Raw genomic sequence first — 15,160 nt, forward strand, 5'->3', positions numbered from 1 at the left:
TGTTTTGTTTGTTTGTTTTTTTTGTCAAACTGTTGAATCCATATTCATCAAATCAAAGCAGAAATGTTGCACATGAATCTAATATTACTGATATAGAAAAGAATAAACCTGGTTATCTTAATTTGCTTAAATTCTTGGACATTTTACAGGTACTGATTTTAACAGTTAATGCAAAAGTCGTTATTGTTCAATTTTATTCTACATTGTTCTGTAGAATTCAGGATATATTGTAATTTCAGCAAAGTACTTTTATTCAGTGTGAACAGATTTTTGAACTGTAGAAAATAAATTGGGTAGTTTTTGCTATTAAACATTCATAGAATTGTAGAAACCTTTAGATAACATGCGCCTGATGTTACATGCTGCACAGACTGTTTCTTTACATTTGTTCAATAAAAGTGAAACTACAAACAGATTATGTTTGAACCAAAATAAGGCTACAGGACCTGATGCAGTCTGCCCCGGGCCCTGAAGGCCTGTGCTGATCTCCTCTGTGGGGTCCGACAGCAGCTCAGCCTGAGACAGGAGTGTGTGCCGAAGTTTTGGCAGACATCATCTTGTGTGCCACTGCCGAAATGTTCATCTCTGTTCTGAATGATTACAGACCAGTTGCCATGACCTCACACATCAGGAAAGTTCTGGAGAGACTGGTACTGACCCATTTGAGGCCTAAGGTAAAACATCTTTAGACCCACTACATTTTGCCTATTGTCCCAAGAGTTCTCGCTCTCATCTGGACAGAGGACCTGGCCAATCCAGCCTGTCCTGCTGACAGAGAAGCTCCTGAAGATGTAGGTTGACTTCTCCACAGCTTCCTGGATTACAGACAGACCACAGTTAGTATGGCTGCAAGGTTGTAAAGTGTAACTACCACCTGACGTTTTATAAGAAGACTAAGGGGATGGTTGTCCAGGGGAACAAAGACGGTTTAAACACTGCCTCAATTTTGGGAGAAGTGGAGGAGGGGTACAAATACCTGGGACTTCACCTGGACAGCAGACTGAACTGGAAATGCAACACAGAGGTTGAGCAGACTCTACTTCTTGAGTTCTACTTTTTAGGTCCTTTAATGTGTTGCAAATCATTTAGCAGTCTGCCGTAGCCAGTGCACTTTTCTTTGCTGCTGTCTGCTGGGGCAGCAGCGTGAGATCCAGGGGCAACAAGAAAACGATCAGTAAGGCAGGCTCTGTGCTGGGGACTTCAATGGAATCCTTGGAGCAGGTTGTTGAGAACAGGATGTTGAACAAGCTGTTCAAACATCATGGAGAACAGCTCACATCCTCTCCACAGGCTGCTGGTCAAACAGCAGAGCAGCTTTAGTGAGAGACTTCTCCAGCACCACTGTGATAAAGAAAGGTACAGGAAGTCATCCCTGCTAACAGCCATTAGCCTGTACAACAGATATATTCAGACAGTGGAAAGCTCTGCCCGACCTATTCAAACTAGCTAGTGATATATTAATTGATTCATTATATTGTATTAAATGCATTTCCACATTTCTTGGTATTGCACATGTCATCTCAACATACTACTGCACAGAATGCTTATTAGTTGCCTGTTTTGTTCTGTAGATTTAACTGTGTGCAATGTTCTCTGTCTAGTTGTTAGATGTGTATTTCTTTCTTGTTTTATTCCTGTTATCATCTGTGTGTATGTGTATGTATGTTTCCTTTGTGTAATGGCTACTACAACACGCGAATTTCCCCTCTGGGTTTAATGAAGTGTCTTTTTCATCTAATCTAAAATAAACAGCGGCTGCAGTTCCTGCTGTGACCAGCCAGAGGCAGAAAATCTCCGCTCGTGTTTCCCGTTGTGCCGCAGTTGCAGTAGAAGAAGAAGAGACGGACCGGAAACTAAACAGAGCGGTGGAGCTGTGCGCGGCGGAAGAGGCCGCTTTCAACGTGTGAAAATAAACAGAAATCGATCAGCAGCAGGTAACAAAACAAACAAATGATCGATTATTAATTATATGAGTCACTTATATGACTCCGCTAATCAGTGGCTCCGTGCGGCTGCCGAAAAGCTAACAGGCTATACGCATGCTAACAGCTAACAGGCTAAAACGCGAATAGCTTCGGGCGAGCTATGCCACCAGTGGCGTCACCATGGTTACCCATCAATCCAGTCTTTACCCGGGTTATTGAACCGGGATTGAACTGGATACCTGCTACTAGTTAGTCTCTTATTGTTAGCCAATCAGGGCGCAGACCAGAGCGGCGGCAGCCAATAAGAGCGGAGGAACAGCTGAGATGTGATTGGTCAAAGTAAGCTGTATGAACAGAAAGTCGAAAATACACCAAAAAAAGTCTCCACCTGGATTTAACTAAGTAAACAGGTAAGAGCCTCCACTGGATAATTACTGCATGGATGATTATTGTTTGGCTGCCACCTAGTTATTGAACCTAAACTGATGTGAGCAGCTTCTTATTTCTTAAACAACAGACACACATCCTGTGGTTGTGGAAAAGATGTTAATCTGTTTGAAAAGAGTCAAATTATTGACATAAATCAAAGAAAACATCTAAGGAGATTGATGAAACTACTAAAACTGGGTTAAGAACTGTCCAATGGAATAAGGTCATGTGGTCTGATGAGTCCAGATTGACCCTATTGCAGAGTGATGGGAGCATCAGGGTAAGAAGAGAGGAGGGTGAAGTGATGCTCCCATCATGTCTAGTGTCTATTGTAGTCTGTGGGGGCATTGCTATGATCTGGGGTTGCTGCAGCTGGTCAGGTCCAGGTTCAGCAACGTTATGAGTCCAAAGAATGAGGTCAGCCGACAACCTGAATATACTCAAGACCATCATAAAGAAGGTCTGGTCAGCAGGTTGGAGGTGACCGTCTGCAGCAGCAGTGTTAGCGGATGGAGGAACGTAAACAGAGATTAATATGGAGTGAGAAAACTCTCTGGGCAAATCATATGGACTAAGTCCCACAGCAGTTCAATATCAGGGCTGCATACACGCTCTTTCACAGTTACATGACCAGGATGGCACGACTTGTTGTTAATGAGAATGGCGAGCCCCCCTCCTCTCCTCTCGCCTACTGTCTCAGCACACGGTGGGGGGGGGTTAGGGTTAGGGTCTGTATTAATGCTGGAGTCAGGAATACCGTCATGCAGCCATGTCTCTGTGAAACACATCAAACTACACTCTGCAAAAATTTTGTCCATCCTCACCAGAGCTGTCAGTTCGTCCATCTTATTGTCCAGTGATCTCACATTGTCCATAATCACAGAGGGGAGATGAGGTTTGAATCTTCTCACCTTCTCTCTGAACATCGCTCTTCTCCGTTCTTTATTTCCTCCTTGCTGTTTTTTGCCTTCTCTGCATCACCTCGTTGTCCTCTTTCTGATCTCCTCTGGGATGTTTAAAGTCCCGGACAAAGTTTGATCTTTTTTTACGTCGGCCTTCCTCAGTAAGATCACACAGGATAAGAATAACGGTAAATCGACTGCAGCATGGCTCGCGCCTATGCACTAGAAAGAACTATTCTGTCAAAAGTAACTAACATTAGACAGTCTAGAGAAACATGAGTAATATTAATGAGATCTTTCAGATGCAATTTAATCTTATATGCAGATCATCTGCTCTGCCTTTATTCATTCAGCTATAGTTAAAGTTGAAATTTAACTTTTTAGTTTAAGTGTGTTTTTTAAATTTTAATTACTGATATACACATTTATTCTGATAATAATTATTCTTACGATGATAAAATGTTTTGTTCCTTTTTTCTCAGGCTCATGGACTCTCCACCTGTATGTCTCACCTGGTTACCATTGGTTACAGCATGGAGTGCTGTGATTGGATGGAGGGCATGCTGACCTCACCGTCTCCAGGTCAAGTCTCATGATTCATTGTTGATCATCTGCTTTAGTGTGTGATATTAAATTAGTTAAGACAATATTTACCATAAATGTCCAAGGTGACAGCCTAGTTTGTGTCAGGTTCAATCACATACAGCTTAAATCATTTTGTATCAATGAATCATGATATTTTTGTCACATTTCCACATTAAATGTTTTAGAATAAATCTTCTAATTATAATCTCAATTATTTGTCTTTCTCTGAAACGTAAACAATTTATTTATTTTGTATTCTAAAGTGGAATTGGAGGCTTAGAATTAAAATTGTCTGACTGTACTTTGCACTTAAGTTAATTGTTATTCAGGCTGAAATGAACTTTACAGCATCAGATTGTTTTTATTTAACTCAAATGTTATTTTGAAGCTCACCACACACTCATTTGTGTTTTACTATTAAAAGTGATAATGATCAAGTGACATTAAATAACAGAACATCTGTATTTGTTTAAATTGACTTCAAGCTTGTGAGTAGCTGACACAAATCATAAACAGGTGATTGTATTTAACTAGAATAACAATGATTAATAAATATGTTTGTGTGGTTCAGACTTTGAGTCAGCAGCAGGATGTCAGATGTCTTTGATGAAGGTAAAAGCTCAAACACAGAAAATAACACATTTACAGTTGCATTTCATTCACTGACTATACTGTGTGTGTGTGTGTGTGTGTGTGTGTGTGTGTGTGTGTGTGTGTTTATCTGTCTGTCAGATGACCAGAGAAAGCAGTATACCAGTAGGTGAGTTTACCTGTTCATGAATCTCAGTATTCATCAAGTATTTATAACAGTGAACAGTTTTTTTTTCTATATTTAAGAATTCACAACAAAGCCCTAAATCTGCACTACTAAAAATTAATAATGGTATTTTGGTGGCAAGAGATGCTGGGGATTCAATTCTGATGGTACTTTTACTGCTGCATTTGATACAGTGGCTCATCAAATTCTCATGTGTTGTCTGGAGCTGGTTCAAGTCATATCCTACTTATAGAAGTTGTGATGTTACTATTGGTGACTGTTCCTCTTCTTCAGTTCCCCTCTCCTGTAGTGCCCCCCAGGGCTCTGTTCTTGGTCCAGTGCTGTTCTCATTATACATGCTTCCATTGGGGTCTATCTTGAAGAAATATGGTTTGTCCTACCATTGCTATGCAGATGACATTCAGATATACCTATCTTTAAAGGCATTGGAGGGCATGTCACTTTAACATTACATTTTACGTTGACATTTAGTCATTTGTCAGAAGCTTTTATCCAAAGCAACTTACAAGTGAGATACAAGGTACAAGACAGGGTAAGCGTAAGGAGGTCTTGCTTAAGGACCCCTACTGGAGGTAGGCAAGTCGTGATTCAAACCCTGGTCTCCTGCATGGAGAAGGACGACGTACTATCCAGCCGCTACCACTACTCATCATATCCACCTCTGGCGATCTCAGAATATGGCTGGCACTTAACTTACTGTTTGGTGACTACCATAATTCAATTCAATTCAATTAAATTTTATTGTTTTAATGTATAGCGCCAATTTACAACAGAAGTTATCTCAAGGCACTTTACAGTATAAGGTTTAAGACCTTACAGAAAATATTTATACAAAAAATTATAGAGAAAACCCAACAATCCCATTTGAGCAAGCTTTAGGCAACAGTGGAGAGGAAAAACTCCCTTTAGAGGAAGAAACCTCCAGCAGAACCAGGCTCATAGTGGGCGGCCATCTGCCTCGACCGGTTGGGGTGAGTGGAAAGAGAAGAGAGAAAAGAACAGCAGGCAATAAAGACAACAACAAGCATCAAGAACATTGGGCAGATGAACTGGATTCTAGAGATGTACAGCTCCAGGCCGAGGATTCCTGCAGAAAAGTACAGAGAGAAGGAGACAGAGAGGAGGAAACACAACTAAAAGAGAGAGAAGACACAAAGTTAATGACATGAAATGGTGGCATTTGCATTGATACAGGAGAAAGGAAAGAGGAGAGGAGCTCAGTTTATCAGTAGAGGTCCCCCAGCAGACTAACCTATATCAGCATAACTAAGAGATGGTTCAGAGTCACCTGATCCATCTCTAACTATAAGCTTTATAAAAAAGGAAAGTTTTAAGTCTAGTCTTAAATGTGGAGAGGGTGTCTGCCTCCCGAACCTGAACTGGGAGCTGGTTCCACAGGAGAGGGGCTTGATAGCTAAAGGCTCTGCCTCCCATTCTGCATTTGGAAACTCTAGGAACCACAAGTAAACCTGCAGTCTGAGAACGTAGAGTTCTGCTTGGAAGATATGGAACTATGAGGTCTTTAAGATAAGATGGAGCCTGATTATTAAGGGATTTATAAGTGAGGAGAAGAATTTTAAATTCAATTCTGGATTTAACAGGGAGCCAATGGAGAGAAGCTAACGTTGGAGAAATATGACCTCTCTTGCTAATTCCAGTCAGAACTCTGGCTGCAGCATTTTGGATTAACTGGAGGCTCTTTAATGAGTTATTGGGACATCCCATTAATAAGGAATTACAATAGTCCAGTCTGGAAGTAACAAATGCATGGACTAGTTTTTCAGCATCACTTTGGGACAGGATGCTCCTAATTTTAACTTTAATGTTTCTTAGGTGAAAAAAGGCAGTTCTAGAGATATCTTTGATGTATGAAGTGAAGGAGATATCCTGATCAAAGATAACTCAGAGATTTCCTAAAGTATTACTTGAGGCCAGAACTAAGTCATCAATGGTTTGAATGTGATTAGACATAGTGTCTCTGAGATTTTCAGGCCCAAACAGTATAACCTCTGTCTTGCCTGTGTAGCCGGCCTCTCCTGACTCTCAGTCTCTGGCCGAAAAGATCATCTGCGTTGTGTTTTCTTTTATTGAGAACAGGACGACTGCTGCCTTGCCGACTAGTTTATTCGAGTAAATCTCAGCGAGGCTTCAAGCTGACTGAGGAAAGTAGCGCGACTTGACCGGAAATTACATTTCTAAAAGGTCAGAGGTCACAAAGAAAATAAATTTAAAAAAAATAAAAATAAATAAAAAATAAATAAAAATTCCCTCAAAATAAAAGTCACATAAACCATGCACATAATACAAAAATATAACAGAACAAAAACAATGGATGGATAATTGGTGAAATATCAAACACCTTTATACACATGCTACACCTGGATTTAGGAGAAGGAAATTGGAGGACATCCAGGTCTTTATGTCTTTTAAGCATTCTTGAAGTTTGACTAATTGATTAGTTTCTCCTGGTTTCAAAGATAAATATAGCTGGGTATCATCTGCATAACAATGGAAATTTATAGAGTGTTTCCTAATAATATTGCCTAAAGGAGACATATATAAAGTGAAAAGAATCAGTCCAAGCACAGATCCCTGTGGAACTCCATAGCTGACTTTGCTGTGCATGGAAGACTCATCATTAACGTGTACAAACTGAAATCTATCTGATAGATACGATTTAAACCACTCTAGTGCTGTTCCTTTGATTCCAATGACATGTTCCAGTCTGTGTAATAAAATGTTGTGATCTATAGTGTTGAATGCAGCACTAAGATCCAACATGACGAGTATAGAGAGTAGTCCGTTGTCTGATGCCAATAGAAGATCATTAGTAACCTTTACCAGTGCTGTTTCTGTACTATGATGTACTCTAAATCCTGACTGGAAATCTTCATACAAGTTATTGCTACGCAGGTGGCCGTACAATTGCTTAGAAACTATCTTTTCAAGGATTTTAGAGATAAAGGGCAGATTGGATATTAGTCTATAATTCGCTAAGACCCCTGAGTCCAGAGTAGGCTTTTTGAGCAGGGGCTTGACTACAGCAACCTTAAAAGCATTTGGTACGTAGCCTGTTTGTAAAGATAGATTGATCTGATCTAATATGGACGTGCTGATCAAAGGTAAGACATCCTTGAGGAGTCTAGTCGGGATGGGATCTAAGGGACATGTTGATGGTTTAGAGGAATTAATTACTGAAATTAATTCAGAAGAGTTGCTGCTGAGAGTTGAGGGAATACTAGGCTCAACAGAGCTATGACACTTTGTCAGCCTGGCTACATTGCTGAAAAGAAATCTGGAGTTGTTCTTATTTGCCTCTATTAATGAGGAGTAATATGAAGTTCTAGCTTCATGCAGGGCTTTTTTATATATTATTAAACTATCTTTCCAGGCTAGGCAATATTCATCTAAATTGGTGGAACGCCACCTCCTTTCCAACTTACGTGATTTCTGCTTTAAGCTACGGATTTGTGAATTGTACCATGGAGTTAACTTCCTCTGACTCACTAGTTTCTTTTTCAGAGGAGCAACAGTATCAAGTATTGTTCCAAGTGAAGCACCAGTACTATTAACAAGATAGTCCACTTGTGCTGGAGTAACGTTGAAATAACTGCCTTCCTCTGTGTTGGTACATGGCTCTGAAATAAAAGATGGAATCAGTTCCTTAAATTTGTCAACAGCATTTTCACATAAACATCTACTGTAGTGAATCTTATCTGTAGGTTTAGTAAAGTCTTGCACTGTAAATTCAAATGTAATTAAGAAATGGTCAGATAAAAGAGGGTTTTGGGGAAAAACTATTAACTGATCAACTTCCACACCGTATGTTAGAATAAGATAAGATCAAGGGTGTGATTAAAACAGTGAGTGGGTTTATTTACATTTTGGGTAAAACCAATGGAGTCTAATAGTGAATTAAATGCAGTGTTGAGGCAGTTATCATTAACATCTACATGGATATTAAAGTCACCCACTATAATGACTTTATCTGCACTAAGAACTAAATCAGATAGAAAGTATGAGAATTCAGTTAAAAACTCAGAGTAAGGGACAGGAGGACGGTACACAGTTAGGATCAGAGAGGCTAAGAGTGAGGCTCTCAAATGAATTCAAACTATGTTTAGGTCTGGGGTTGATTAACAAACTTGAGTGGAAGATTGCTGCTACTCCTCCACCCCGACCTGATGGTCACTCATCAAATAATTCACTAACAGGGATTTACACCAGAGAGATCTGATATTTAACAGTCCACATTTGATTGTTAGCTCCCAAATTGTGGAATAGCTTTCCTCTTGATGTCAGAACAGAGGAAATTTTATGTTACGTTACTTATTTATTCTATTTTATGTAAAGTACAAGATGTCGATTTTAAGGGCTATATAAATACATTTAATTTGATTTGGTAAGAAGATAACTTCACACTTAGTTATGTTTTCTGTATATATGTAATGTGTCTACATGTACGGTGTCAAGAAAAACTTTGTGAACCTTTTGGAATTTCATGATTTTCTGCATTAATTTGTCATAAAATGTGCTCTGATCTTCATCTAAGTCACAACAATAGAAAAACACAGTCTGCCTAAAACAATACTACACAAACATATGTTTTCATGTTTTTATTGAACATAACATGTAAACATTCACTTGCTAATGACTTCTCCAAGAGCTAATTGGAGCCAGGAGTGAGCCAACCTTGAGTTCAATCAGTGTGATGATATTGGATGAGTTGCTGAAAGCTGTCTTCCCTTTTAAAAACACACACCAGTTTTGTGTTTACTGGTTTCAAGAAGCACTGCCTGATGTCAACCATGCCTCGCAGAAAAGAGCTACGATCAAGAATTGTTGACTTGCATGAAGCTGGAAATGGTTACACAAGTACCTCCAAAAGCCTTGATGTTCATGTGTCCACGGTAAGACAGACTGTCTACAAATGGACATAGTTCAGCACTGCTGCCACTCGCCCTAGGCGTGGTCGTCCTGTAAAGATGACTGCAAGAGCAAAGAGGAGAATGCTGAATGAGGTAAAGAAGCATCCTAGAGTGTCAGCTAAAGACTTACAGAAATCTCTGGCACATGCTAACATTTTTGTTGACACATCTACAATAAGGAAAACACTAAACAAGAATGGAGTACATGGGAGGACACCACGGAGGAAGACATTGCCGTCCAAATAAAAAAATATTGCAGCACATTTGAAGTTTGCAAAAGAGCACCTGGATAATCCACAGCACTACTGGCAAAATATTCTGTGGACAGGTGAAACCAAAATTTAGTTGTTTGGAACAAACACACAACACTATGTGTGGAGAAAAAAAGGTACAGCACACCAACATCAAAACCTCATCCCCACTGTAAAACATGGCGGAGGGAGCATCATGGTTTGGGGCTGCCTTGCTGCCTGTATTGAAAATGTTTTGTTAGGTCAAGAGACAACAAACAAACTAGCCCAGGGAAAGAAAAGTCACAGAAAGGACATCCTTTGATCAGGTATACTCAAAACTCCATCTGTGTATTTACGACCCTTAAGAATGTAAGGGATGATCAGTAACATGAGATACCAGGTCTTCAGGACGTGATAAGACATTTGGTATTTGAATTTGTGTGGGGGTTGTTTTCTATTGTTGTGACTTAGATGAAGATCGGAGCACATTTTATGACCAATTCATGCAAAACTCCACGCAATCCCAAAGGGTGCCCATACTTTTTCTTGCCACTGTATCTGGCGTTGCTCAGGTGTTTCTGTTGCAGAAGATTCAATAAAACTGTGTCTGTAAAGATTTTAGAACATGTTGAATCTGATTCTCTGAATTTAAAGTGATAACAAACAGTCTGAAGTCTGGCTGCTCAGTTAGAGACCAGGCTCAGTAACATCCGAATGATCTGTTTGTAGCTCAACCTGAGACAGGTGAGTTCTGTATACACATAAGGTCTGTAGGCAGGTAGGACACCTAAGTTTGGAGGTGATTCATGTCACAGCAAGAGCAACTTGATCACATCTGTGTCACTACCACCTTGCTGGTCTGGAGGGAAAACATCCCAAGACATAACAATCCTAGTTCTTGCAGAGCTAAAAAATCGTTAGGTGGGAACACTTCAGACATGTAACTGTGTGTAACTCACTGCAGCACCTGTAGCACACCTGTACTGTAAATGGTAACTGTTGATAACTGATTGCTGATTTTTTTTGAAGGTGTTCTCTGACTGACAGGATGTGGGCAGAGCCTCAGCCTGGTCCATCCAGATGTCAACCCAGCAGACAGGGTTACTGCGGGTACTGCAGAGTCCTCTACAGCAGCCTGGATCAGGTAAACACTACTCACACACCTGAAACCCCTCATGACCCGGGCTGACCAATCAGAATTCATTATCTGCTCATGCATGTCACAGCACCTGTCCAGTCTCCGACACCTGGACTTAGTCCAGGCATCCTCCAGAGTCTCCTCCTCCAGCAGCAGCAGAACGAAACTCACCCTGCTGGAGCGCTTCCTGCAGGACGTCCTCCAGCACCACCCGCACCACTACAGCGACTCCAGGTAACAAAAGAAACACACCAACACCACTACAATCACTCCGGGTAATTAAACAAACACACCAGTGCAGGTGTAACCTGTTTGCCTGTTGTCCTTGTCTTTGTCAGACCATCCCATGCCGACCTGCCATCAGTCTCTTCTCCTCCAAAACCAAGAGCGGAGCTTGATGAAGTCTGTTTCTCAGAGGATGACAGCTGGTCGCTAGGCACCCGAGAACACCTGCCTAGCTCTGATGATGTGTCATGTCAGCCAGCCAATCAAGAAGAAGGTGGCAACAACCACAGCCAATCAGCACAGAGAATCACAGAGAGGCTGTCTGCACCAATTAGAGAGCTGCAAGCAGGGGTCATCCCCACAAACCACACACATTCACCTCAAACCCAAACCAGGCCCCCACAAACTCAGACTTCACCACCTGTCCACAAGAAAGCTCACAGGAAGTCCAACAGGAGAAAAACCAGTGACTCATCCTCACCCACCAGGGGTCCTAGTCTGGGCTCTGGCCCATGCCTTAGTCCAGGTCCCGATCCTGGTCCTGATTTGGGCCCCAGCCCCCAGCCTCTCTCAGATCAGAGTCCCTGGCGCAGGTGGCAGAAGCAGCAGAGGGAGGCTCAGAAAAAGAAGGCGTTCTCCTCTGACCACAGCGACGACCTGGACCAGACCATGGAGGAGGTTTGTGTCAGTCAGGGCTCATTTCTTCATGTGAACATAGAGGATCTGGGTCACATTGTTTTATTTATTCATGATCAGAATCTAAGGTTTACTTTTAAGCTGCTTACATGGTTTCATTTTTGTTCTGTGTCGTGTTGTCAGCATCAGTTTTTGTTCTGCCATTGACAAAAAAAAAGAAATTTGTTTAATCAGCTCTAATCTTTAATCTTCTGTAGTTATTCAAACTATTACATTTATTGTTAATAAAAAACGTGCAGTGGAATAAAGTCTTCTTCTGATCCAGGTGATCCAGATGTGCTGTTATGGTGTCCATTTCAATCTACACGACCAAGCGGAGACGGACAGCCTCCACTTCAGCCTACCCATCTCCATGGAAACAAAGAGTGAAGACTGGGATTCACGTGTACAGGTAGCTGTCGGTCAGCTGCAGTGCTGGATCCACTGAGGTGTTTTTTATTAAACCTGTTTTCTCTGCAGGTGGTTTTGCAGCCCCCAGATTCACCTGGACAGGTGAGCCACACCAAGGACCTGAGCCGGCTCATGGATGTGCAGGTGCACCTGGATGACCAGATGTACTCATGCCAGCTGGACTCTGCCCTCCAAAAGAGAGCAGGTGGAGGGGTGGGACAGGACCAAGGTTTCTGGACTCTGCCCATAGAGCAGATCTTGCCACTCCCTAAATACATCCCAGAGTCCTTCAAAGGTAAAACCTGGACCCAGATCGAACAGGAGGATGAGGAGAGGGTGGAGAAACTGGTCCACCAGTTCAGACTGGGGAGGTTCATCTGTTACTTCGATTCAGAGTCTCTGGCCAGGTAATGTGTAACTGTACACGGACAGGTATAAAAAGTACTTGTGAGTTCTTGTCTCGTGCCAGAGTTCAGTGACACTTAATCGATAGTGAATGTTCATCATTAGTAGTCTTCTCCTCTGCACTAACTTTCGTAGCTCTGAGATGGATGGTAGCTCAAACAGAACCAGACTCCTGGGTTTGTCTTGAGCTTAGTATCATCGCTAAATTACTCTTCTTCCTGAATCCTGTTAAATCACGAGAGCAAAAACATCTTCAGTTAGATGTAACTAGACTCTGTTCTTGTGAAGATCAACTTATTATTATTTCATCACATCACAATTAATCCAGCGGCTGTTTTCATCTGTATCATCTCAACATTCATGGCTGAAGACAGTTGATGATGTGTGTATTTCCAGCAGGTGACAGACACTTCTTCCTCTAATAACAGAATCCCTCCTCCTGAGTGGAATTAGTCAATACTGCTACAGTTCATATCTGATGTGTTATATCTGATAAATAGTGATGAATTAGTTGTGATAAATCACATAATAAATTAAACATACAACATTAATGATATAAGCTGTATTCACGTTACACATCCAGTTGCTGTACTGTAGTATATAGTCTAAAATATACTTTAACCTCAATACACAGCTACTTTGCAAATATACACTTCAAATACAAAATAAAATCCAAACATATTGTAACAGTCTCACATGTTCATCACGTTTTATTATTAATGTACGCTAATATATTGTCAGATTAACAGATAAAACAAATTTTATATGCACTAGTAAGTGCAAAAAATAAATGGACAGTAATAAAATATACTGTAGTTTCTAAATTTGAGTTAAATTAAAGTAACTGTCCCATACAGGTATAAAATTAATGTGTGTAATTTCTGATCTAATGTGAAAGATTTATGTAAAGATTCAACAGCAATATTCTTTTAACATATTTAAATGTTATATAAAATAAACCATTTAATTTAAAATCTTATTTTGTTTTTTTGGTGACATAATCACTGTCAGGCATGGTAGGCGGAGCCACTGTGACAAGGGGCGTGGTGAGAACAAAGAGGTGGAGTCCGACCCAGGTGTTCTGCCCCTGTTGGACCATAACAACGACTCGGTCTACTTCAGGAGAAGGAGGCAAGGCTTCAGGTTGGCATCCAGGTGTCAGGTGAGTCTGTTGGTCACAGTTTCTAATTTTACAAGAAGACGTCATCCTCACCTTTTTCTGTTCCCCAGGTGGTTAAAGTTAGTCACAGCACTCAGACTGTCCAATTGGTCCTCCCAGCTGTCCGTCAGCATGCTCCAGAGGCCCCACCGCTAAGAGTCCCTGCAGCCAATAAGGCTGCAGCAGAGAGGACACCTGAGACGTGGCGCTGCCTCCCTCCATCATATTCCAGCATCGTCACACCTGTGCAGCCTCACACCACCTTGGTCTACCTGTTGTGTTCCCCCTCAGGCTATGCCCCCACAGGCTCACCTGTAGCTGGCCCCTCCTTCAGACGCTGCAGAAGAAAGCGGCGTCCACTGGACCTGCAGAGGTTAAAGGTCAAATACAGACCACTTCCTGTAAGGTTCTATGACCCCAGCACCAACCGCATCATGAAGAACCCCCCCAAAAGCTTCCTGTGTCACCGAAGCCCCACCCACACTGGCCCACCCCCACACTGTGTCCGTCAGCTGTTCCGGAGTCTGAGTCCAGACCTGAATGCTGACAGACTGACCCTGGAGACCCCTGCAACACTCTCCTCTGGCAAAGGTCACAGGTCGAATGACTCCCCCTTTAGCTTCCTGTTGAGTACGCTCAGTAGGACACAGGACACTGTCAGGCAGGGGGGCAGAAAGGAAAGAATGCGACCCCTAACCTCCACCAGAAGAACCAGGGCTCAGACCTCTCCCTCTCAGCCCAAGAGGGAAGGCCTGCGACGGGCCGGACACGGCAAGAAAGTCCTGGGCTCCACTGAGCCTAGTCCTTTACCCTCCACCCCCCGCAGGTTAAGAGGCCGGAGGGGGAGGTGGAGTGAGAGGGGGCAAAAATAGAAACACACCTGGACAGGTAACAAGATACCTGTTCAAGTAGCAGCCTTGTTAATAGATGTCAGAATAAGAGAGGGTCGAGATCCTCACACATGGTCTCATTAAACCTGATCCGGGGGGGATCATGCTACTATGGAAGTTCACTGGTGCCAATATTCAAATAAAATGTCAATTTAGCATTTGTGTGGTTTCATTTTTTCCATGTACAAATAAAAGGATATTTTTGTTATTTATTAAATAATGGTTATTAAATAAATTCAGAAATTATTGTTATTTTGATGGTGTGTGAGAATAGTCAAAGTTTTCAGATACGTACACATTCTCTAATATCGAAATTTGATTTTAAATTTGTAATTTTTACTTGTTTTAAATAAAAACATGGATTTGAAATGTTCTTTTTTGATATATTAATAGTTTTTAGAAGATTTGTTGTTGAATAATTAATACAATTATATTTTATAAAATTCCAATTTTATTACATTCACAGGTAAAAAAAAA

The 15,160-nt window shown here is 41.4% G+C and overlaps 1 protein-coding gene across 6 annotated transcripts; it reads left to right on the forward strand.

Moving 5' to 3' along the window:
• Window positions 1-1,835: 1,835 nt before the first annotated feature.
• zdbf2 (zinc finger, DBF-type containing 2) lies at window positions 1,836-14,839 on the forward strand. Of its 6 annotated transcripts, XM_026363348.1 has the most exons (11): window positions 1,836-1,934; window positions 3,739-3,838; window positions 4,413-4,453; window positions 4,574-4,601; window positions 10,810-10,924; window positions 11,007-11,152; window positions 11,257-11,821; window positions 12,105-12,230; window positions 12,299-12,636; window positions 13,646-13,796; window positions 13,865-14,839. In XM_026363348.1, exons 3-11 carry the CDS (start codon window positions 4,432-4,434, stop codon window positions 14,663-14,665), a joined length of 2,292 nt encoding a protein of 763 aa, XP_026219133.1. In that variant the 5' UTR covers window positions 1,836-1,934; window positions 3,739-3,838; window positions 4,413-4,431; the 3' UTR covers window positions 14,666-14,839. The 6 variants fall into 6 exon arrangements, with proteins under 6 accessions (XP_026219133.1, XP_026219134.1, XP_026219128.1 ...); XM_026363349.1 differs by having other exon boundaries at window positions 3,739-4,453; XM_026363343.1 differs by having other exon boundaries at window positions 4,413-4,601.
• Window positions 14,840-15,160: the final 321 nt, after the last annotated feature.

This window comes from Anabas testudineus, chromosome 2 (genome assembly GCF_900324465.2).
Source record: "Anabas testudineus chromosome 2, fAnaTes1.2, whole genome shotgun sequence".
NCBI classification, from domain to species: domain Eukaryota; kingdom Metazoa; phylum Chordata; class Actinopteri; order Anabantiformes; family Anabantidae; genus Anabas; species Anabas testudineus.